This window comes from Semicossyphus pulcher, unplaced genomic scaffold (genome assembly GCF_022749685.1).
Source record: "Semicossyphus pulcher isolate SPU_LCO1_2020_fin unplaced genomic scaffold, fSemPul1.0.p SCAF_19, whole genome shotgun sequence".
Lineage (NCBI taxonomy): Eukaryota > Metazoa > Chordata > Actinopteri > Labriformes > Labridae > Semicossyphus > Semicossyphus pulcher.
This window is the reverse complement of record NW_027211692.1, coordinates 20,168,205-20,190,164: the sequence shown is the minus strand read 5'-3', so window position 1 is coordinate 20,190,164 and position 21,960 is coordinate 20,168,205. Positions and strand designations below refer to the sequence as shown.

General features: G+C 41.1%; 1 protein-coding gene across 1 annotated transcript in view; it reads right to left on the bottom strand.

Moving 5' to 3' along the window:
• Positions 1-21,960, bottom strand: part of si (sucrase-isomaltase) — a 62,602-nt gene that overhangs the window by 13,756 nt on the left and 26,886 nt on the right. Inside the window, exons 20-39 of the mRNA XM_069668250.1 lie at positions 19,506-19,630; positions 19,155-19,243; positions 18,950-18,999; positions 18,236-18,427; positions 16,289-16,438; positions 15,998-16,204; positions 15,692-15,846; positions 14,471-14,639; positions 11,170-11,266; positions 10,448-10,560; positions 10,020-10,145; positions 8,200-8,328; positions 7,894-8,007; positions 7,720-7,782; positions 7,396-7,512; positions 7,209-7,299; positions 6,941-7,079; positions 5,793-5,926; positions 5,610-5,644; positions 4,867-4,983 (exon numbers count right to left, since the gene is read on the bottom strand). Of these exons, the coding sequence (XP_069524351.1) occupies positions 4,867-4,983; positions 5,610-5,644; positions 5,793-5,926; positions 6,941-7,079; positions 7,209-7,299; positions 7,396-7,512; positions 7,720-7,782; positions 7,894-8,007; positions 8,200-8,328; positions 10,020-10,145; positions 10,448-10,560; positions 11,170-11,266; positions 14,471-14,639; positions 15,692-15,846; positions 15,998-16,204; positions 16,289-16,438; positions 18,236-18,427; positions 18,950-18,999; positions 19,155-19,243; positions 19,506-19,630 (2,412 nt within the window). The remainder of the gene's footprint in view (positions 1-4,866; positions 4,984-5,609; positions 5,645-5,792; positions 5,927-6,940; positions 7,080-7,208; positions 7,300-7,395; positions 7,513-7,719; positions 7,783-7,893; positions 8,008-8,199; positions 8,329-10,019; positions 10,146-10,447; positions 10,561-11,169; positions 11,267-14,470; positions 14,640-15,691; positions 15,847-15,997; positions 16,205-16,288; positions 16,439-18,235; positions 18,428-18,949; positions 19,000-19,154; positions 19,244-19,505; positions 19,631-21,960) is intronic.

Below are 21,960 nucleotides of genomic sequence, written 5' to 3'. Positions count from 1 at the left end.
CTTATAGCGTTTTTGTTGCATTAAGCTTTAGCCTCAAATCAGGTGTGATTCATTTCAAATATATAGGCGCTGCACGGTGTTGCAGTGGCTAGTGCTGTCAAGTCAAGTCAAGTTAAGTCAAGCTTTATTTATAAGGCACCTTAAAAACAACCTCAGTCAACCAAAGTGCTGTACAGTTATTAAAATACAATACAAATACAATTTAATCATACATAAATATAATAATAATAAAATAAAAATAAAAATAGAAATAGAAGCCAAGAATTGTCGCTTAGCTGGGACTAAACGCCAAGGAGATGGGTTTTCAGTAATATTTTAAAGTGCTCAACAGACTGTGCAGCTCTAACCTGGAAAGGTAGGCTGTTCCACAGCTTTGGGGCCGCCACTGAGAAGGCTCTGTCCCCACGAGTAGAGAGTCTGGACAGGGTACTGCCAGGAGCAGCTGGATTGACGACCTAAGTGCTCTGAAAGTACTGTGAGGCTGTATGAGCTCTGATAAATAAGACGGTGCCAGACCATTTAAACACTTAAAAACAATTAATAAAACCTTGAACTGGATCCTAAAATTAACGGGCAACCAGTGCAAAGATGCAAGGATGGGACTGATGTGATCACGCCGTTCCTTTCCAGTCAGCAGGCGGTCCGCTGCATTTTGGAATACCTGTAGACGGCGCAATGCTGATTGGTCGAGACCAACAAACAAAGAGTTACAGTAGTCTAAGCTGTCGCCTCACAGCTAGAAGGTTCCTGGTTTCGAATCCCAAATCGTACATATGGGACCTCTCTGTGTGGAGTTTGCATGTTCTCCCCGCGCATGCCTGGACTTCCTCCCACGGTCCAAAGCCACGCTCCTTATATTCATTAGTGACTCTAAATTGCCCGTAGGTGTGAGTGTGAGTGTGATAGGTTGTCTGTGTCTATGTGTCAGCCCTGTGATTGACTGGCGATCAGTCCAAGGTGTACCCTGCCACGCGCCCAATGACAGCTGGGATTGGCTCCCTGCACAGGATAAGCGGTATAGATAATGGATGGATGGATATTTCAAAGAATGTATAAGGTATCAATCATCTGTGTCCACGTGCGTCATATGCTGCAGGTAGATACGCAAAGCACAATGGGAAGTGGAAATAGAGTGTAGCATTGAATTTGCCTGGCAGGTCATCTGGTAATCAGCACTTTGTCATCCAAAGTAATGTTAGTGTTAGTGTGAATTTTAACATTTCCTCCCAAAGCTCAGAGTTAACTGAAAGTGGCTGTATCCTGCTTGTGCCCTGAACCGTGATTTTGGCCTCGTCTTTGAAATGTTAAACAATCCTATCTCTCCTTTAGTATTTGTTATATGATTAAATATAATTACAAGTTAAGTTCCACCATCTGTAAATATGTGTTGTCACTGTGTTTTTGGGTTGGGAACATGGACACATGCCAAATGTAAGACTCCCCAACAAGATAATCTCCCAAAAACTCACTCTCTACTTTTAAACATTCAGTCGCACAAATCTGGCATGACTGACAGTTATACCACTGTCTGTCGGGCCCTCGAGGTAGACTTTTCATCAGTGCAAAACCAGAGGAGGGATTGATGAAGATATGCGAGCAGGGATTGCTGAAGACTGAGAAGCAGACAGAGAATCCATCTTATGAATCCACCTAATTTATGGCCACATTTATGATGGCAAAAAGGCCTTGTGACACACACTGATTGCAGAGCGATATGTATGTGTGCGGCGCATACTCGCGCACGGGCTTCAAGGAAAAATGAGGTTATCTGCCTGTGTCAGCCCTTCTCATCTCCTCGCTCCTCTACTTGGTGTTTCTCTTCATTTATCTGTCTGAAATCTACTCCCTCGCACAATCTCATAAACCTTTGAGCTTCTGTTTTGCATTGCAGAGCTAATATCATGAAAAAGGAAATATATTTAGATGAAAAATATGTCCCTTTGGGTGAGTAACAATATACACGAGGCGAATATGACTACTCTGCTGAAACAACTATTGGTGGAGAAAATATCTTCTTGGTTTAATTAATTTTGCATTGTTCTAATGTGACTGTAGTCACTGCAGTGTATTGCTGGTGCAGGGAAATTGTCTCAAGGTCAACACTGAGAGTTGTCTGAGGGCAAAGAGACACTAGGCGTGACGGAGCTCTGGGAATGACTCTGCAAAAACGCTCCTCTCTCTCTCTCGTTCTCTCTCTCTCTCTTTCTCTGCTGTCTCTGACCTTGTGCACCCTCCGGTCTGGTTTGTGGTGTTAATACTTTGTTGTCAAATGCCTTGTTAAGCAGACTGGAGGTTACAGTCACTAACTGTCTGATGATTGGGGAATTTTATATGGCTGACTGGGAAAATAATACAGTTTTTACAGTAGACTTCATAAATAGCTGACCTTGGCTCCCTTCCTTTCCCATCCCTCAGTCCTGGTTTGTGTATATTTTCCCTTCTCTCTCCTATAGGTGTTTAAAAATCAGTAAATTGTTTATTCAGCCTTTAACCAGCTCTAACATCTTCATCATTACTTTGTGCCACCTCCATTTAACTTGCTAAATTCTCATCTTATTCCAATTTTCTCTTCTCATTTTTTCTTTTTCTCTGTCTCACATCCAATGAAAACTTCCCCTCCTCCCCTCCTCCTGTTTCGTTATCTGTATTCTCGTCAATATCTCGCTTGTCAGTCCTTCTTTTCTTTCACTCCTATTAGTTATAAATACCTTTACATTTCCCCTGCCAATTTCCCTGACTTTGTCTTTGCCTCTAGAACTGTCATTCTGAGCCGCCCTCTCCTGCCCTGTGTGTGTTTTTTCTGTCAATGTTCTCCATGTTTAAACACCCATTTGCAAGCCATTATTAAATGATCAGAATGAATCATGGTGTGTGTGTTTGTGTGTGTGGAGTGCAGGTAAGGTGCTGTGTATTGGTGCCCAGATCACCTTGAGAATTCAATTATATCCCCACTCCATGCTGTTAAAAAGCACAGGCACTGACACACACACACAAATACACACACATTTGTGTCCTGTCTAGTATTGCAGACTCCAGTGCAGAGAAAGTTCGCCCGGTGGGATCGATCTCCAGACGGGCGTTATTGGATTTCTCAGATGTGTTCCAACGCTCGAAAAGGTCACTGCTAGAATGAATGCCACCAACACTACAGCACCAAACAGGTCTATCTCTTTGTGTGTTTGTGTATGTCAGACACAAAATGAGAGAGAGGCGGGGAGAGAAAACAGCTTAGCGAGTGTTTTGTAAAGTTAATGTATTTTTGGACAACTTGAGCCCCTTTTCTTTTGAGCGCTAGAACATGTGAGCTAAAGCGGATTGTTGGTCATCTTTTGAGCTACAGTCAGCCCCGGCTTGGTGTCATTTAAGGCCAGTGGAAACAGCTCCAGCACATTTTTAGAGTGAAACAGTTGTAGTGTGCTTTGGATTGAATGAATACCAAGGATTTTAAAGGGAATTTTAAAGGAGTTGTTTTTAATTCTCCCTGAAAATGTAATTTGTTTTAACACATAATTGACCCTTTGCTAAGCCCCTCCCTTGAACGGCCAATGTCCAATCCTACATTAGCAAACATAACTAGGCAAGGGAGGCCTGTCGAGCTTTCAGATGCCGTAACGTTGTGCATATGGAATCTGCAAGTCCAACGCAGATTTCCTCAACGTTTAGAGGAGGGGGTCATATTTTTAGCTTTTCCTTAGCCAAAAACTCAAAAAGATGTTTGACATGGATTATAAATTGTGGAAGACCTCACTCGCAGCTTAACCCATCGAATATCAATAAAAACTCAAGTGTACTCGACTCAACTTATAAGTGTATCATAAGTGTATCCAGATCCAGTGTATGGATCAAGCCCACGATAGCAAGCAATATCCTGATGCGCTTTAAACAAAGTAATAAAGTGGGATAATTTAGTTTTGCCAACAATGGGATAAAACATATAAGACAATGAAAGTTATAGGGAGTCATATTAGCTTAAAATAAAACAATATATTGACTTACCCTGCTGTGCAAGAACATTATTGTTCCTGTATATGATTGTCCTAAACAAGAATTGTCGTGGGGTGGCTAAAGCTTGCATTAGGACCAGTGAGCTTTTGCCTCGTTTTCTATGTCCTCTTCATTCTCAACACTCTGCTGACAGATATTCTGGATGTAGCTTTCAAATGCGTATTGTCATCCTTTCTGTCTACTTGTCTCTGATATTTGGGAATTTTTTTTCCAGAATTGTGCGAATTATTTCCCCTGGACAACACTGTTAAAGTTGAAAATGCCATAATATTTAAATGCTGGTGCGAAAGCTTGACAGGCGTAGCAACAGTAACCAAGGGGGGCGGGACTTAGCGAAGGCTCAATTCAAAACTGATTATTGAAAAGGCTATTTTTATCTTTAATTACATTATATCACTCTATGTTATTGGTATGTATCTTTGATCTAGAATAACACCCAATGTCAAACATATCCAGTGAAATCCTTCAATCCCTGTACATTATTCTTCAACCAAATCCACTTTAAAATGCCGGAGTAGTTACAGTAGGTAGGATGTCTGTTTTCATTTTGATCAAAGGCTATACTGTGTGAAGAAGAAGACAGAAATCTAAAGCATGCCGCCTTTTTGGTATGTTGTGGTTTGAGGAATTACAGAAGCAATACCGTTCTTTGAAATGTAGGTACCCCCGCAGGTATTTCCTGGAAATCTCAGTTAGCATAATGAACAAAAGAAACTGGGATTAGTTATACCTCTGAGGTTGCCAGAAGCATTTAAAAATACAAGCATAAATGGCTGTTTTAGTGGGAAACTGAATTTAGTGGGTTTACACTCCAGTACATCTCCATGTGAGTGTCTTTTCTCTCGTTTTGAATCCACTCACCGGGTTGCCCTTTCCGTTGTGGTTGCGTGAATATGGATAGAAGGCACCCAGCTGCATCCAGCGAAGACACATCTCATACTCAGCCTTGTTAAAGAACCCACATATGTCTGCCCCAGTCTGAAAAAAGGGCAGATAAGAAGTGTCAAAAAGTGCGTGTGAGACAAAAAGGCAACAGAGACAGAAAAACGGGTGGCTCGAAAAGTGTCGCCTTCAGCCACAGGAATCAGGGTCACACCACTTTTGTTGCATGGGTCATGTTTCCAAAGTGTCCTTGAGCATGACACTGCATAAGTGAGGGATGTTGTGTATCTGACCCTGTGGCTGCACTGGGGGCATGCAGATGGTTTAAAATACAGGGATCGATAAGGTGTCAGATTATCATTATTATTAGACACGCTGAGGAGATAAGAGAAGACAGAAGGACAGCGTGTGAGGGAGAGGACGAGACAGACATAAAGGCGAAAAGACAGCAGGGCAAACAAGGAAAGACACTTCAGAAGTTACATTAAAGACGTCTCATTAATGACAGTATTTTTGAGGTCATATTGGACTCGCGCTGGGCCTCTCGGTCGGGGTGGGGCTTGTAATGACATGCCTCACATTGTATCTCAAGATGTCCTTTGATCAAACGGTCCCACAAACAAAATAACATCAGTCAGTCGGCTGTAATCTACTTAGAGAAGACAAGGTCACATCAATGAGATTATGTCTTGTCAAAACCAACATCAGATGATGATACTTACGTAAGGGATGCCGAACAGACTGAACTCCATCATGCCTGGAGAACAAAGAGAGACGGGGTGTTATGACAAATTAAAGATTCCTTTTGCTTGTTGCATAAATCACATCATCTCCCTCAGACTGCTGCTACCAATTATGAACCCTATGAAGTTTTCCCTCAAAGACTATATTAACAGTATGTCTACCTATAATGGATTTGTACAGCTGGTCCCAGCCGACAAAGTTGTCTCCCAGCCAATGTCCGACCCATTTTCCACTGGAGGGGTAGGTGGACCTGGTCACCACGATGCCTCTTTTACCCGTCACACTCAGCAGGGCGCTGCACAAAGAAGGGATTTTGTCTTACACATGGCAACAACACAAAGACATATATAAACTAGCAACAAGTAGAATGTAAAAGTATATGATCCCCCTTAAATAAAGCGCATTCATTATAGAAGCAGAGTAGCCAATTAATTGTGACTGTTAAATTCAGCACGGTGCTAAAATGAAACTGAAGATAAAGCACCTGGGCTCAAGGCCCAACGGTGCTAAGCATTCCCTGGCTCTTCTGTTAGCTTGCTCTGCAATCTGTCCTCCCTGTGGTGAGAGGAAAATTTCACCGCAAGGACCAATGTACTCTAACATTGGTGATTATTATCATAAAGATTTGATGAGGCTGTATTTCTGTGGATGGCTGGAATATATCAGTTATGCATTCCCCGTAGCTGCATTTCCCCCCCAAATACATTTGCAATAACAGTTCCTGCTCTTCCTCTTCTCTTGTCTCTTCACCTACATCTAATTTGACTGTGTTCGGATTTGTACAACTGACATTATTATACCAATTAGACTATTTCCACATTTAGAATGGTACAGAAGTTATACAAACAAATCTCTTTGGGATCACACACAACTGTGTTCTGTCTTATGTGTTTATTTCACAAGAACTGATTAAATATTCTACATCTGTACTGTTTCATATTGTTGGGACCTCACATGGGGCACCAACATGTTTGGATTTGATTGTTGTAATAACAGCTGGTTGTGATAGTCAATGCTCAGATTCATCCCTTCGTTTTCACTTTTAATTAGAAATATTGATTACATAACAACTATATTGATAGTCATTAAGTGTAATATTGAGACTGACCTTGCTGTTTGGATATTATTCCCTGATCCCAGGGTGGTGCCCCATAATCTATTTTTCTGATTGATAATTGTAATTAATGTTAATAATCACAATTACTATTAATAATTTATATTAATACCTAGATTGCTCAAATCAAATCCCAACAATATGGACATTCTAATATTTTGGCATTTAAAAAAATACATAATACACATGACTTACTCATAGGTGGGCTTGGCGTGGGACCAGCCGTACAGGCTGTGGACGTCGTAGTGTCTGACTCTCTTCCCATCACTGAGAATCTGCTCGCTGTTCATGCACATAGTCTTGTGTTTTAAGCCCATATGTTGAGACTCAAGGGCTTTTGGGCACAAAGACAATAAACAATCACATTGAATTCTTTAAATGTACTATCCTACTGTTGGCAGTGAAGACTTCATAATCTTATTACATCATGAGGAGAAAAAACAAATAATTATGTGTGTCTTACGTGGCATATAGGGAGGGAACTCGAGAAGTTGATTGCCAAGACACGTCCCTCCAACTGTGCCGTGCACAAAACTGGCAGGCTCATTCATGTCCTTCAGATGAAGAAATGAAAGTAACAAAGTCAGGCATTGAATGGGGGAATAAGGTCACTTATTGGGCCACTTTCTTTCTGAGTTTTTTTAACTTACAATCCAGATGCCGTCAAACTTTGTAGTATTGTGATAGAAATCGTAGATCTCTTTAAGCCACCACTCGGCTGTTACATTGCGGAAGAAGTCAGGGAAAGCGGTGTATGACCTGTATTTCTGGAAATATCAGTCAAATAATAGGGAAATTAAATTCTGAAAAGCTAAACAACGCAACAATGTCCAAAAGATGTCACACATTTGAATTGCATCTCACTCTACTTCTTAAATAATGGCGTACTGGGGAATGTCACATCCTGTCTGTGAGAAGCTGTATTCAGTCACACTTTGCAATATATTGAAATGGTTAATATGAAAATGATTTACCTCTACTTGGGTGTCCCAGTCCAGAGAATCATTCACTGTGACATTGGGGAAATCTGGCCAGACCTGCAAAAAAAGATAACGAATCACACCAGCACACTACCAAATTGGGATTTTATCTCTCCCTATCAATAAATATTTCAACATGTTAGTCCCCTCCCATCTGTTCCCTCTTACCTTCCCCCACACAATGTCATCACTGAGATGTTTGGGCCATTTAATGAAGACATCCGCCTCTTTACCTCTGTCAAAGGCAGGGTAAGATGTCTCATTGCCTGAGATGGCTGGATCCTGGAATCACACACACACAACTTGTGTATTACATGTGTTACATGTGTAGTAGTATAGTTATTTATCATTCTGCCTTCATTTATAAGCTTTGCACATCTTTAAATTCATTGTCTAATATGTACACCTGCACTATGGTTGCTTGAGTGTCAAATCAGGTGACTATATGAAAAGTTTATGATGAAGTGGCATTACCAGAATGAAGATGAACCTCATGCCCTCGACCCTCATGCGGTCGACCAGTGCGGGCAGTCCGTCAAACTCTGGGTTAAGGACAAAGTTCAGCTGACGCTCCATGTAGTCAATATCTGCATACTGCACATCCTACAGCGGACACCAGTTAAAGCTCAAATTAACAGCAGTTAAACTGACTTTGTTTTGTGAAATATGTCAAAACCAGACAGGAAATAAAACCACACACAGAAGAAACATCTTCCTGTATTAAATTCAGTTAAAAAGGAAAAGGAAAATAATTGCACTTTTTCTTCTTTAGAAATGTTTGGATTCCTACTTATAGATATGGAAATCTGGAATGTTTGTCTCAACATATGGCATGCAACACCTGTGATGTGAGACCAGAGAGGAGTCTTTTTTTCAAGAGAACAGAACTTCATCTGCTTCGGTTTCCTAGTGTCTGCAGCAGTTTAAGCTTGGTTAGCCTGTAAAGCTAGCTGATGTATAGCCTTCCTAAGTAGCTGCATTTTCAGCTTCTTTCATTCCAGTTAATGAGGCAGGATTCTTTTTGGCTGGCGTCAGCAGCTTGCAGTTTTAGGGCTTTGGGAAAGTATATTCACTTGATTATCAGTGGAAGTTCTTACGTTCTACTCTGCATGAATAGAGAGGTTGGGATTATGGCCTGTTTCCACATGGGATACCTTACCATGGTCAAACAATGCTCTCATACATGAATATTATTTTCTGTATTGTACTTTGTTTCTTATACTGCTTAGCATGATTCAAACTTGAAGCCCAGATTTACTGGCAGATAGAGTTACCAGTTTCTGCACAAACTGGAAATGTCTAGAGGTTGCTATTCCAAATGGAATTACAGGTCACATATAATTTGGTTAAACTGGATGTACTCAACATGAAGTCATGTCTACATTTTGCAATGTCCCAATAATTTATATAATGTAATTTAGTTTCATGTACTTGCTGTCTGCATTCTATGAATCATATTAACTTAAATATGGCTAGATACTGGATTTAGCTCAGTCCATTCCACTGAGTGCATTTCCCTACACTGTACAATAAGACAAGAAGAAGCTTTCAATTTGCATTTGTTCAGACGGGGGCAAAAAGACACTGATTGAATTATATAAGTCTTTCTGCAAACATATTGCAATTAATTGGATATGCAGGAAGGACCAATATTAATTTAAATCACTTTTATGAAGTTCTTGTAAATGAGGCTTGACATTTTGTTTATCAGAAATAAACTTGAACAAAATGATCATTAAAGAGGGGGTACTATGCTGTTTCAAATTTTAAGACATATATATAAATATATAAATATAGATATATATATATATATATATGTACAGCCTCAGCAGGCTTCAGAGAGCTGGCCAATTTAGACGAAAGTGGGCTTCTAGGGGCAGGGTTTTTTAAATGGACAAAGCTGACTGAGTCATTTCAGGCAGAGGCTGTATGAGGGCCTGCACAGAGCACCAGTGTGAGAAAATTGAGGTTTTTTTTTTTACTTTTTTAATTATGCTAAGCTACTCCACAGGTATCACAGAGTGAAATATGGAGCTTGAAATTTGCATAATACCCTCCCTTTAAAAATGTATCTGATACTATCATGATTAATTTTTTCCAAAGAGTTTTTACTTCTTCTGATTTTATAGTTTTAAATAAATATTGAAAGATCAACAATCAATTATTTTTTGTTGTGTGCTATTAACTGTTGAATGGGAACTTTTTTTTGTTGACAATATTCTCTTTTGGACATAACTTAAACAAAACTCATCAGCCTGTTTAGATCTTAAAAAGGTCTTAGGCTGGAAACTTACATAGGGTATTTTAGCTGCCCTCATATCTTTGTATAGATCTGCTATCTCCTTGTCATTGGCGTAACCATAGCGACAAAGCTGGAACCCAAGGGACCAATAGGCAGGTAGAACAGGTCGTCCAATCAGCTGTTAAGAAGAAAAACAAACATGGAAGTCAAAACAGTTCAGCACAGAAAAGGGTTTTTTTGCTAGAAAACGGGACAGCGTCCATGAAGTGTTTGTTTGATTGTTTGAGTGTGTGTGCGTGTCTGTGAACGCGCGTGTGTGTGTGTGTTTAGATAGGCTAAATGAGAGAGCGCAATGAAGCGAGGAACTCCCAGCTGCTGCAGTCCATCAACAGCGGCCCAGGGCCAGACACAAAACACACACAAACACACAAATGCATGCAGTCGCACACACAAACCAACCGGAAGTCCGACAAAACTTACCGCAGTGTACTGTTGCACCACCATCTCAGGCGTGGGTCCCAGGATCACGTAGAAATCCAGGATGCCTCCCAGAGTTCGGTAGGTTAAAGCTGGAGTAGGCTGGAAAGTCACATCTGGACAGATAGTAAAGAAGACACTTATGTCATTTAATATTTTATATAAAGTGGTATGTGTGTGTGTGTCTGTTTCCATGTTCATGAACTGTGTGTGGCACATGTACGTTTTAGCATCTCTTTAGAAAAAGATAGTAACAAAAAACTAAAATAAGGCCTCTAATATGAATATAAAAACCTTACTGGTTGCAATACGTTAAATATGTCAGTCTTTCTTTCATTTTTAAATGAAAGTAATGGAATTAGACCACTTCCCTACGTGAAATACTGTATTGTTAATCTGGCTTTAGAAAGACACTTGAAAAGCATGAGTAGTTCAGCTCTTGAAATGTAAGGATAGAGCAGTATATTATATGAATGCGTACATTATTCAGAATGTGTATTGCTCTTCATTATCCAGACATACAAAAGTGGAGATGGTTAATCGGTTGGCCTTATAAGACTCGCCGTCAAAGGACATGTGCTCAAAACATACTGGCCCTGCTCATTAATACATAAGTGCTCACTCCTTAAACTCAGTGTGAATGCGTGTGAATACACAAGCAATCCAAGTGTTTGTCCAAGCATGTGTGTGCCTTTGTGCTCGTGTGCTAGGTTTGTTTCTCTCACCCATGGCATTGCTGTTCAGAAGCAGCACACCGTGAGCATCAGCAGTGTTCTCAAGGCCCATGTAGAAGGGGTGCACTCCGTAGCAATTCATCTTGTACTGTAGCGGAGAGACAGAGAGCAGAATGAAAGAGGAACTGTGACTGCTGGTTGAATAACTGGTCTTTTCTGTGATTTGTTCTCATGTTTGTTTGTGCACCACTTTGTTTATTCATGAGCATTTTTCTTTACACCTGACAGGACATTTCTCATTCCTCGTGACACACAACACTGCTACAATGGGCTTGCTCCCAGTGCTGTCAAGATAACACAAAAAGTTTCCCAAAAGAAGGAAAAGTTTTTCCTGCAACCATCCTCTATGCAAATGAGTGTGCACCTGCTATAACAGCTATTGTAATAAATACTTCATGTTTTGGTTCAAGCCCAACAAAGTTTTCCCAAATTCCCAAGATTCTTCTGGCTTGAGTTTGAAGATATTTGGAGACTTAAGTTGCAGCTGCATTTTAAAACAAATCAGAAGTAAGCATGCTACGCAAAATGAAGACAGATCTGTAACATTGTGGTTACCAATCACACTTTGTCTCACTAAATGGAGCAAAGCTTTTGATGCATCTTTTGAAATACTTAAAAATGTTTTACCATCAGCTTGAGAGGCTGAAGGTAGTTTTTCTGCACATACAATAGTTTGCAATAGTAACAATGCCGATGTAGCAATATACTGTCCTGTTGTGTGAAGTTAAGTTTGAGCGTGTGCACTTTATGATTGTGCTTCTGCACTGCGAGGGTCCCACTGTGTCCTTCAGTGTTTAGATGAGGATGGAACTCGACAGACTGGGCTGAGAGGAACAGATAGAAAGGTGGCGGGGGACAGGAGACCTGCCACTTTCAGATGTCAAAGTCCTGCAAAGAAAACTCACGGGCACGTCACACCCCATCAGCCTCTCGCTCTTCTGGTTCATAAGAAGTGGTTAAACTGTAATACAATAGCTCTGAGTACCGGTCTCTCTGTGCCAGTTCTGCTGGGATGCGTGCCTTTCTTGCTTTGTGTGCAGATGTCCTCGTGGCCCTGCTGCATGGTGTTATGGCCTGACTCGAGAAGGAGAAAGGTCATTGTCTCCGCCTCTAACACAGACTGACAGCTAGTGAAAATGGTCTCTGGGTCTCTCTCTGAGGGTCTTTCTTGACAATCACAATAGACACGTATGGACTGTAGCCGTCCAATTACGACACTCAAACTTCATGGCACACAATCGAGTTAAGGACCGAAAGTAGTCCCTCCACAGTACACAACAAACTAACTTTTCCACAACTATGGAAGTTGAACCACTTCTTTTTTTCATGATGCTGCAGTTGTGTATCCTTTTGATCCCAATTAAGCTTCACCTTTTCCAATTCACAATTACAAAAAATCCTTCAAACCCAGGCTCCCTCCACTCAGATATTAGAGCTATGGGGTGCTGGTTTAGCTCAGTTGGTAGAGCAAGCAACCATGTCTAGATGCTACAGTCCTTGTTGCACTGATCGCAGGTTCGTCTCCCGGTCTGCCAATCATTTGGTGCATGTCGTCCCCCACTCTCTACTCCCCACATTTCCTGTCTCTCTTCAGCTGTCAGATACAATGAAGGCAAAAGCAAGAAAAAATCATTCATTTTAGCTCTTTATTGCCTCTGGTGGCATCAGTGAACTGTGTGTAACCTTGTTTTAAAGTCTGTACCAACTCGCCATGGCTCAAGATTCAAGATGCCATTTAAATAACTGATAGTGACTTCAATCAGTCAAGTCTCCATCTTCACTGAGAGCCAACATGGCAGGTCAGACTTGTTAAGGACTGCTACTTAAGCTTATCTGAAGGAGTAGTAGAAATGTCTACTCTCATTTACAAGCTCTCAATCTCTCTATGTCAGTGCAAATACAACTCCTTACATATGCCTCAAAGCTCGGTATGTAAGAAAGCATGTAGATATTTAACTTAATTTAGTTAATGGATTTTCTGAAAAAAGCAAAACAACTAATTTAATAAATCTTCATTAAAATATTGGAGTAATTTGTGGCTTATTAAAAGGACTGAACAGTGTTTTGAATACTCAAAATATTTCATAAAAGTCGTTAAAGTGGTAATCTTGATGATCTCAGTTTCGTACTGTTTGGTGGCACCTATGGCGATAAATGGTAATTGCGGGACACCGACGTCCACGGTTGGCTCCGGTTGTCACTTATTTTTGAAGTTGTATCTGTAGTCATCAATCTTTTCTTTGTTTGTTCAGCCAGAGTAGATTACTGTTTACTCACAACACTTTGCAGAGACCAGAAAAGCAGCCGCTTAGCTCCGCCTACCCTCTCTGGCAGACCAACCACTGCTGGGTGATAGAAAACGTGTCACTAACTGGCCGCCCCCTGTGATTTTTTCCACCAGACACCCAGTCCATAATACTGCAAATGCAAAGGCTTTCATCAGTGGGCCATAGGCTCAATCACCATTGTGTTACCTCATTTGGCGATTGATAGCGACTGAAAAGACATTTATTTAAATGAAACTCTTCGAGATTATTACTTTAAATAATGCAAAGTTAATGCTCTTATTTCTTAACTTTAGATTAAGCTAATAAAATAATGGGTTTATGAGCATTGTCCCTTTAAACGTGTATTTTTTCCAGTTTTATATTAGTCTATCAAATTCTGCATAATGCATCCTCTGCTCTGATCCGTCTGCTCCGTTTTTTCCCTAATTTCCATCCACTTTTCCCTTTTTTCCCCAAAACTCTAATTCCCTTGCTCTCCGAGGGGCCCCATAACATTAGTCTGAACCCTGTGGAGCTGTCTTGACAGCTCAGCAATTAGGCCTGATAGTGCTGATGCAGGTGGAAACCTCATCCTGTCTGGCCTTGACACCAGCAGGGAAAACATGATGACACTCTATAACCGCCGATCACATCAAGAGCAACACATCAAAGTGACACGAATGTGAGAGAGACAAGTTTACATACTGTGCAGGGAGGTTGTTTACAAGTCACCTCCGCAGTCTCTGGAGGGTTTGAAGTTAAAGACACTGCAGGGTGCTCGGTTACGTTTGCCATAACAAGCTCAAAATTGGATTTGATGGAACATGCCAATGCTTTGAAAAGGAGCACTGCAGTAAACAATAATTTGGTTCAAAGTCACACCAGCCAAACATCCTTTCAAAATGAGGATATGCATCAACAGTGTGAAGTAACAGGTAATTCAGATGAGCATAAGTGCTGTGCTCATGTTCACACGTGTATGAATGTGTGTGAAGTCACAGTACGTACTGAAGTGTGATACTTACACCAGGAGGCTGATCCTTGGAGAACATCCCCCAGGTGTGATAGGTCAGGTTGTGTTTGTAGGTGGGATGCTCCGTCTCTCCAAAGCCGTACACAAACTCTGATGACAGTCGAGTTGACACTTGGATGAACATGTCTGAGAATGTGAAACCTGGCACGGAGGAGTCCCAACTGTGAACATTGACAGAGGATTAAATCAGAGAGAGATAGAGAGAGACGGGGGACAGGGTGTTATTGTCACAACACGTTTGACACAAATAAGCAGAATAACCAGTAGGAACTGCAGGCGTCCCTTCAATATACTTCATACATTTTAATTAGGACCATTTCAACTGACACGGAAGGCTTAGCTACAAAATAATGCCACCCTGGCTTGGAGATATGCTTTAAAAAGACTCTTTGCGTGACATCATCATGATTGAACAAGAGGGAACTACTTTAGGCGCTGATACATAGGGCACATTTTTCTAAGCCTATCTGATTGGGTAACAGTGCCAGAGGAGTTGACTCAGCATTGTTACTTTAATCTCACAGGAAAAAGAGTTTCTTGCCTGGAAATAATTTAATAGAATGTTTATCCCATGTCTCATTTTATTGCTTGTTAATGGGAGCATCTATATTGCCTTAAACAGCCTCCAACTAAATCCCTAAAGGAGGTAATTTAGAGGACAACGAGACAGGATTGCATTGTGCTTATTGAAACAAAATATAGCATGGAATGTATTTGACTTAATAATTACGACAGTTTTTAATTTACTTCTATAAAAAAAACCTTTAATTAACAAGAATAACCGCTCATGGTTAAAATTATCTTTTTGTGTGCTTCCCCTACGTATATAGGCAGCAAGAACACTTGCTAATGACCTAAAAGAGATGACCACATCAGAATTTAAGAAAAATATGAATTATAAAACATCACTCTTGTAGAATCTTAAATAAATTGGCCCATTAGACAAAAAGAAGTCACATCCAAACAGAAGGAGAAGCCTTCCAGGTCCTGTTTTTGGGTGCTGATAAATTCACAAATTTGTGTTCTTTGGTAAAATCAAGAGGGTTTTAGTTTCTAGCCAGTGCTCTAGTGGAAGCCAATAAGTCCTTGAAGATGGAAAGTGAACTGAAAGAACTGAAATAAACCCAAAACAACGAAAATAAACTGAAAATTCATGAACAGAATAAAAACTCAATAACACCAGCCCACCTGAAGAATGCGTACAAGTACTCACATCGTAGTTCCTGTGCTTTTCCTAATGACCTGGATGCCAAATGGGCTCTTGGTAACTTGAACCTCATAAAGTCTCTTGTTCTTGTCAGTCTCAGGATTGGCAGGAACCGACAGCGGCACCGGAACCTCATAACGATCTGTGGCCGGGTCCCAGATCTGGACAGAGACAGGATGTTCAGTGTGTGAGTATTTGAGTGTGTTTATGTGGAGCATGTAAGCAAGTTGATGCTTTAAAAATGAAGACAGTCAAGGGGAGACAATGAGGAATAAGAAACAGTATACGCAAGAGAAAGGATTGAACACACACCTTGAACTGCAACATCTCACTAGTGTGGTAGCGGATCTCAAGACGGAGTGTGTTGATGTCCGGTGAGTCTGGGCGACCGCTGCTCCTGTACTTGCGGTTCCGAGTGATATCGACTGTCATGCCTGAGTCGGTTACCTCGGGTGTCGTAGCTGTGTACCCGTAGTCTTCTGGGTAGAAGCACCACGGAACACCTTCAAGAATGCTTTGCTGAACGGGGACAGAGAGGAGAGCAGAATTTTTACAGATGTTCAAAAGCAAATCTTCTCATATGTATGTATGTGAGACTCATACCTGCCATAAGCATCCTCTAGCCTTGCACTTAGCCTCGTCAGCATTGTCCTCTGGATAGCAGTCAAAGCGCTGGTACTCCTCGGCCACCAGCTCCCACCGCACCAGATAGGACTCCCCAAGAGTCAGGGAGAGGCCGCTCAGGGAGAGAACCTATGGGTGTGTGAGTATTAAATCCATTGTTATGTTATATTAAATCCAGAACATTCTGTCCAAGTTGTCTCTAAGTGAACAGCCTTTTTAGTGCAACTAAGCCCAGACATGCTTCCTTGAGACGGAGTGCGTGCTTGGCGTTGCGTGTGCTATCAATTAAGACACAGCTGTTAATTTCCCTCGCTGGTTCAACAGCCTCTGCTGGGAATTATGAGTCATTCTTACAACAAATCTCGGGGAGCCCCCTTCACTCTATCCACTACAGGCACCATCTGAACCATCCTCAGCTGGTGAGCATGCTCCCGGGATGTTCGTTGGTCTTTTTTCTTTCCTTGTGTCATTTTATTTTGGAATTATGCTTCAGTAATACTGTTGTGGAAAATGCCTCTTGCACGACACACAAGGCGGAATATAGAGGAGACAAAAGAAAGCACTGCTAAGGGTGAGGAAAGGAAAATAAGGACAAAAGAAAAGAGGGATGGGAGAAGAAAACAAATGCTTTTACACAGACTCTGTGCACACTATGGAAGGCAGGAAGGCCACATCGTAAGCCAGGGATGGTTTGAACAAAAAGCACACTATCAAGTCCAAAAATAAAACACAGGGAGCCGAATGTGTTCTATACAGAGCTAATGATGTTTGGCGGCTGTGAGCTCCATTCAAGGCCCAGACCGACTCAGCTTACAAAGACTGATGGACATGACAAGCCCGAGTTTAGGTTTAACAGCACATTTACCCTTCACCCGCAGGAAATGATTACAGCCCAGGCTCATTTGATAAATGCATGCTTGTGTGTGTGACCAGAGAGACCTTGAGGATCTGCACAAGCATATAGCCACGACCACACACACACATGAACGCACGTGCACACGCAAAAACACGCAAAGCAAATCTTTATCGTATTACTTCTCGACACTTTATAGACTCTTGCTTCCTGCTCATAACCCCGGGCGCCTTCTGTGGGATCATTGCTCTTAGTCATTCTTTCTCATTCCTTTTTAGTCTTTCTCGCACACACACACACACACACACACAGAGCTTTTATGGTCCTCAGCTTATGTACATTGTTATCATTTCTTACACTTAGAGGCTAACCTTGAAAAGTATAGTAATGGTTTCACTTCTGGTCTTATTGAAACAAATGGCAGACGCCTACGAGAGCAACCAGTGTGGAAGTGATCCAGCCTGCAACATTGCAGCAAGGTTGTCCCGATGAAGCTGAAATGCTTGAAAATATGTGAGGGAGTTTTTCACGTGCTGCACTTTTTATTCAGCACCAGCAATAACAAAAATATTGTGTAAGAATTAATTGTAACTACATGCATAGTTAATATAACAAACATAATAAATTTAATTATTATTTAATTCTCGCCACCTGATGACTGAGATCATTTTAAAGCCTCTGTTTAGCTCTGATCTGGTGTCCATCGACTCCTGAGGGAAATATCTGTGCCCCTGCTTGCTAAATGCTTTACTATTTTCTGGCTAGTGGCTATTTTTGTCTGTTTGCTCAGCCCGCTGCTGCTGGAAATACAATTTTGGCAAAGCTGAAACCGAAACACCAAAGGCAAAGGTTTTGCACAGCTGAGGAGAGCAGCAGGATCACATGATAGCTCTGTGTGGTTTCATTCGTACAAGTGATTGCTCCACATTAAACAGCAATTTAATCAGTTTCTAATGTAAAACTAATGCTCATCAAAGCTTTTCTAAACTCCCCCCCTTGTATTTAGAAATCAATGGTTGCTTTCCTTCTTTGCATTTGGGCAAGGCAGTGTTTCTGAACATGTGTGAGTTTACCTTCTTTGTTCCATCGTACTGTATGTTGTTGTTTGGCACAGAGGTGGTAGAGTTTTCACTTGATCCACTGCCAACATGAGTTACAGTGACGACTGTGGCTGCATGAGAAACACCGAGGACTGTGATGCTCTCAAACTTAAGGTTGGCTGGGTCCCTGTAGCCAGCACGGGTCACGTGCAGCGTCAGAACTCCCTGCAGAGAGCACACAGTTATATGCTTAATTTAAACTTCTCAGACTGCATTGATACATTTACATATGGCAACATGTCACTTTTCTTCTTTCTGTTTTGCTGTTAAAGATAGGTAGAAGGTAAGATTGATATGTTGAGTCCCTCACAATATACAACAATCACAGCTCACAACACTTGCTGTTATCCAGTATACTTGTAAAGCAACTAGCTTATCAACTCCCAAAGCCTGTATCCATCAGTCAAACAGCTGTTCCAATGGATTTCCTGCCACCACACTGCAATGCTGGCATACAGAAAGAGCATTACCAGCATGTTTTAAGCATGCAAGGCAGTCCTCAGCGCTGTGGAACATGGGGTACTTGATCTAACAAAGCTTCAGCCGAGTACCCTGGATCAATTACGCTCGGTGCTCTGGACTGGGAAAGTCTGAAATCTCTGGTGGTTTTGAACCTTAAACTTGAGTTTGGATCAGAAGGAATATGTGGGCTGGATTTAAAAGATGGATTCGTGCGGGGAGACTTACATAAACAGCGGAGAACTGGTAGTGGATGTGGTTGCCGCTTTTAACTGTGTCTGTGAAAAGAGAAAGAGCAGATGTGACCTTCACTTGTTAATGTGTCTAACGGTGTTTCAGTGGTACAGTCATAAAACATGCCTGTAATTAGCAGTAATAACAAGATAAAGAAGGTTCTGTGTCACACACACTGACACATCTGCACACACAATACCTCTGGAATCTCCATCATCCCAGAATAGCTCCCCAGCTGCCTGGTCTCTGTCATCAAGAGCAACGATCAAACCCATGGGCTTTTGCCGACTAGAGACACACGTTAACACAGGGAAGAGCACAAAGACCATACGCACATGTTATCACCAATCAATTAATCAAATGGGTGCTAAATATGTCTGACAGGATGCATTTACGCTTACATGAGTAAAAAGGTGTCTCTTAATATGTGGATAAGCTTCTGTGAGTTTGGACATGTTCATAAATGTACATCACATGTAATTACTGTGTGATAGAGTGATGACATCTTTTAACATTGTTTGATAGCTGTGTGTGTTCATGGTGTTTGTACCTGTGGGTGGTGGTGACATCAGGTGTCTGTGTGGGGAGGATTGCACCTCCTCTGATGTGTAAACCAAGCTTTTCAGCAGGCAGATACATAGAAACGTATCTCTTGCGATCTGCCACTTGTTGCATCTGATGGGTAGGACAACAGAATCTATTAATTTTACCTGAAAAAATAGTCCCCAATGATGAGAGCTTTGTGTATTGTGCAGAGTTGGGTGGACACTATAATACTTAGTTTTTTTAATTGTAATTTGAACCTGTTAGCTCCACAATAAAGATCACATTTTTATTCAACTCCACTGTATTTGTGGTTTGCAGCGGAAATAAAGTAGATGTATAAAATGAAAGGGAATCAGGCCAAACACATAGCTACACAAAGATACACATTGAGGGAGTAATCCTGCATGTTTGTAATTTAGGTGACCTGATCCTTTAAATATAAATCATTAATTGGACAATATTTCATGTCTTTGTTGCTTATAGTTTTCCAACTGAATTTTTGAAGTGCTTACACAAAAGTGTACAGAATGAATGTGTGTTATTTTATATTACAATGATAAAATGTCACACTGTGCTGTTCTGCAAAGCAGCTCTTATTTAGGATGAGAAAACAAATTTCTCCCTTTCTGTCTCTCTCTCTCTCTCTCTCAGCGCCTCCACTCATTTCTCTGAGGGCCCAGATAGAGCACAGTTAATTTCAGACCCCCCGAGGACAGGCTCCTCAGACCTGCCTAAAACAATTTGAAACTCTCTCCTCTCGTGCTCCTTCTACCTACTTCCTTCTCTGCGTCCTGTTATTCTCTCTTGAGGTGCTCTAATTTTTTTTTTTATCCCATTTTCTTCCACTCCCATGGAAGTATGTATGTGTGCATGTATGTGTGAGACTGTGTGTGCATGTACTATTTTACGCAGTACAGTAGAGCATAGGCGAGTGTGTGGGCCGGAGTTAGTGGAGCGTCTACAAGCAATTTCAGATCTTATCACCCCCTCATTGTCTGCCTTAAGGAGGTCTTCTAGAGCCTTCTCTTCTTCTCCTTATTCCTGCTGGCCGATCCTCCCATCTACCCACTCCTCCTCGTACTGTACTTGCCACTCTTTTTTCTTCTTCTCATCTTCTCGCACACCCCTGCTTCTCTCTCTCACTTTATGTCATGGTCTGTCTTTCCCATAAGTCCTCTTTGTTCATCTCCCATCCCCTCTATTTTCTGCTCCTTCATCCTTCTGTTTCTCCTTTACTTCCTCCCTCCGTAACTTGTTTTTCATGGTCATTTTCACTACATCAATACACCACCCTCCCCCCCACACCCTCCCATCCTCCTACCCAGATAATCACTGGGGACCAACGAGGACAAGGGGCCGGCGGCAAGACAGCAAATCTAATCGTTCATCTGATCAGTGGGCGCTTTACATCACCACTGTGACGCCCAAATAAGGTCCCAAAGGAGCTCAACACCTCTTTTATCTCTCTGTCAAGGAGATAGTCTCTCTTCTCTCTTCCCTGTCCCCTCTTTCACTCTATCTTTGTCCTCTCTCTCTCGCTCCATCTTATCGCTCTCGTCTCTCAGTCTCAAACAAAGAACTCCAGGCAAAGACTTTCATGTGATACACGGGACTCTTTGTGTATGTGTTCACTCCACTGATGTAACATAGCACCTTTAAGTCTGTTTGCAATATTTCTTCTTGAGCAATGCTCACTGATGTTACTAATTAATTAGGTACATGTTTTGCCTATTTGTCATCCCATTCTCCTTTTTATGATTTATTAGACTTCAGTTTAAGACTCTAACAAAGATGTTAATTCTGCTCTACAGTCATGTTGTGCCTTGAATGAATCTAATTGCATACAATTAAATGGTATTTTTCATATATAATCAGGGGCCCACATGTTAATTTGGGTTGGAAAATAACAAGAAACACCAACACTGTGCTGTCTTATTAAAGTATCAATCAAGTTTTGTCACACGACTATTAGAAAAAGATATCTAAAAGTTATAAGAGGACATTTAATAGAGAAGATTTCTTCAAGAAGTATGTCTTCAAATTAAGCTGTAAGTATATTAAAGGGGACATATTTCAGCTATGCAATCAGTGTTCTATTATTCTAATGTGTTTTTGAATCATGTTGGTAAAGTTTGTTTCATTTTAAAAATTGTGTATACATATATTTTAATTTAATTATTTTTCTGAGCCTCTTCCTCCTGAAACAAACAAGCCCTCCCCCAAATGTCACTCCAAAGTTGTTGAAAACATGGCTGCTCTAGGATCAGTTATTCTGCCTTATGTACGAGCCAGAATCACCAGGAGGTATCAGAATGCTAAGTTGAAATCTTGTCAATGACTTGACTACAAGCTAGTGCAAGAAGGCAGCCTGAGGTAAATGACGGTGAATGACGATTGGTCGATTTCTTTTTCACTGTGAGCACCCAAAAATGTGAAACCCATGCAAACTATGTAAATAT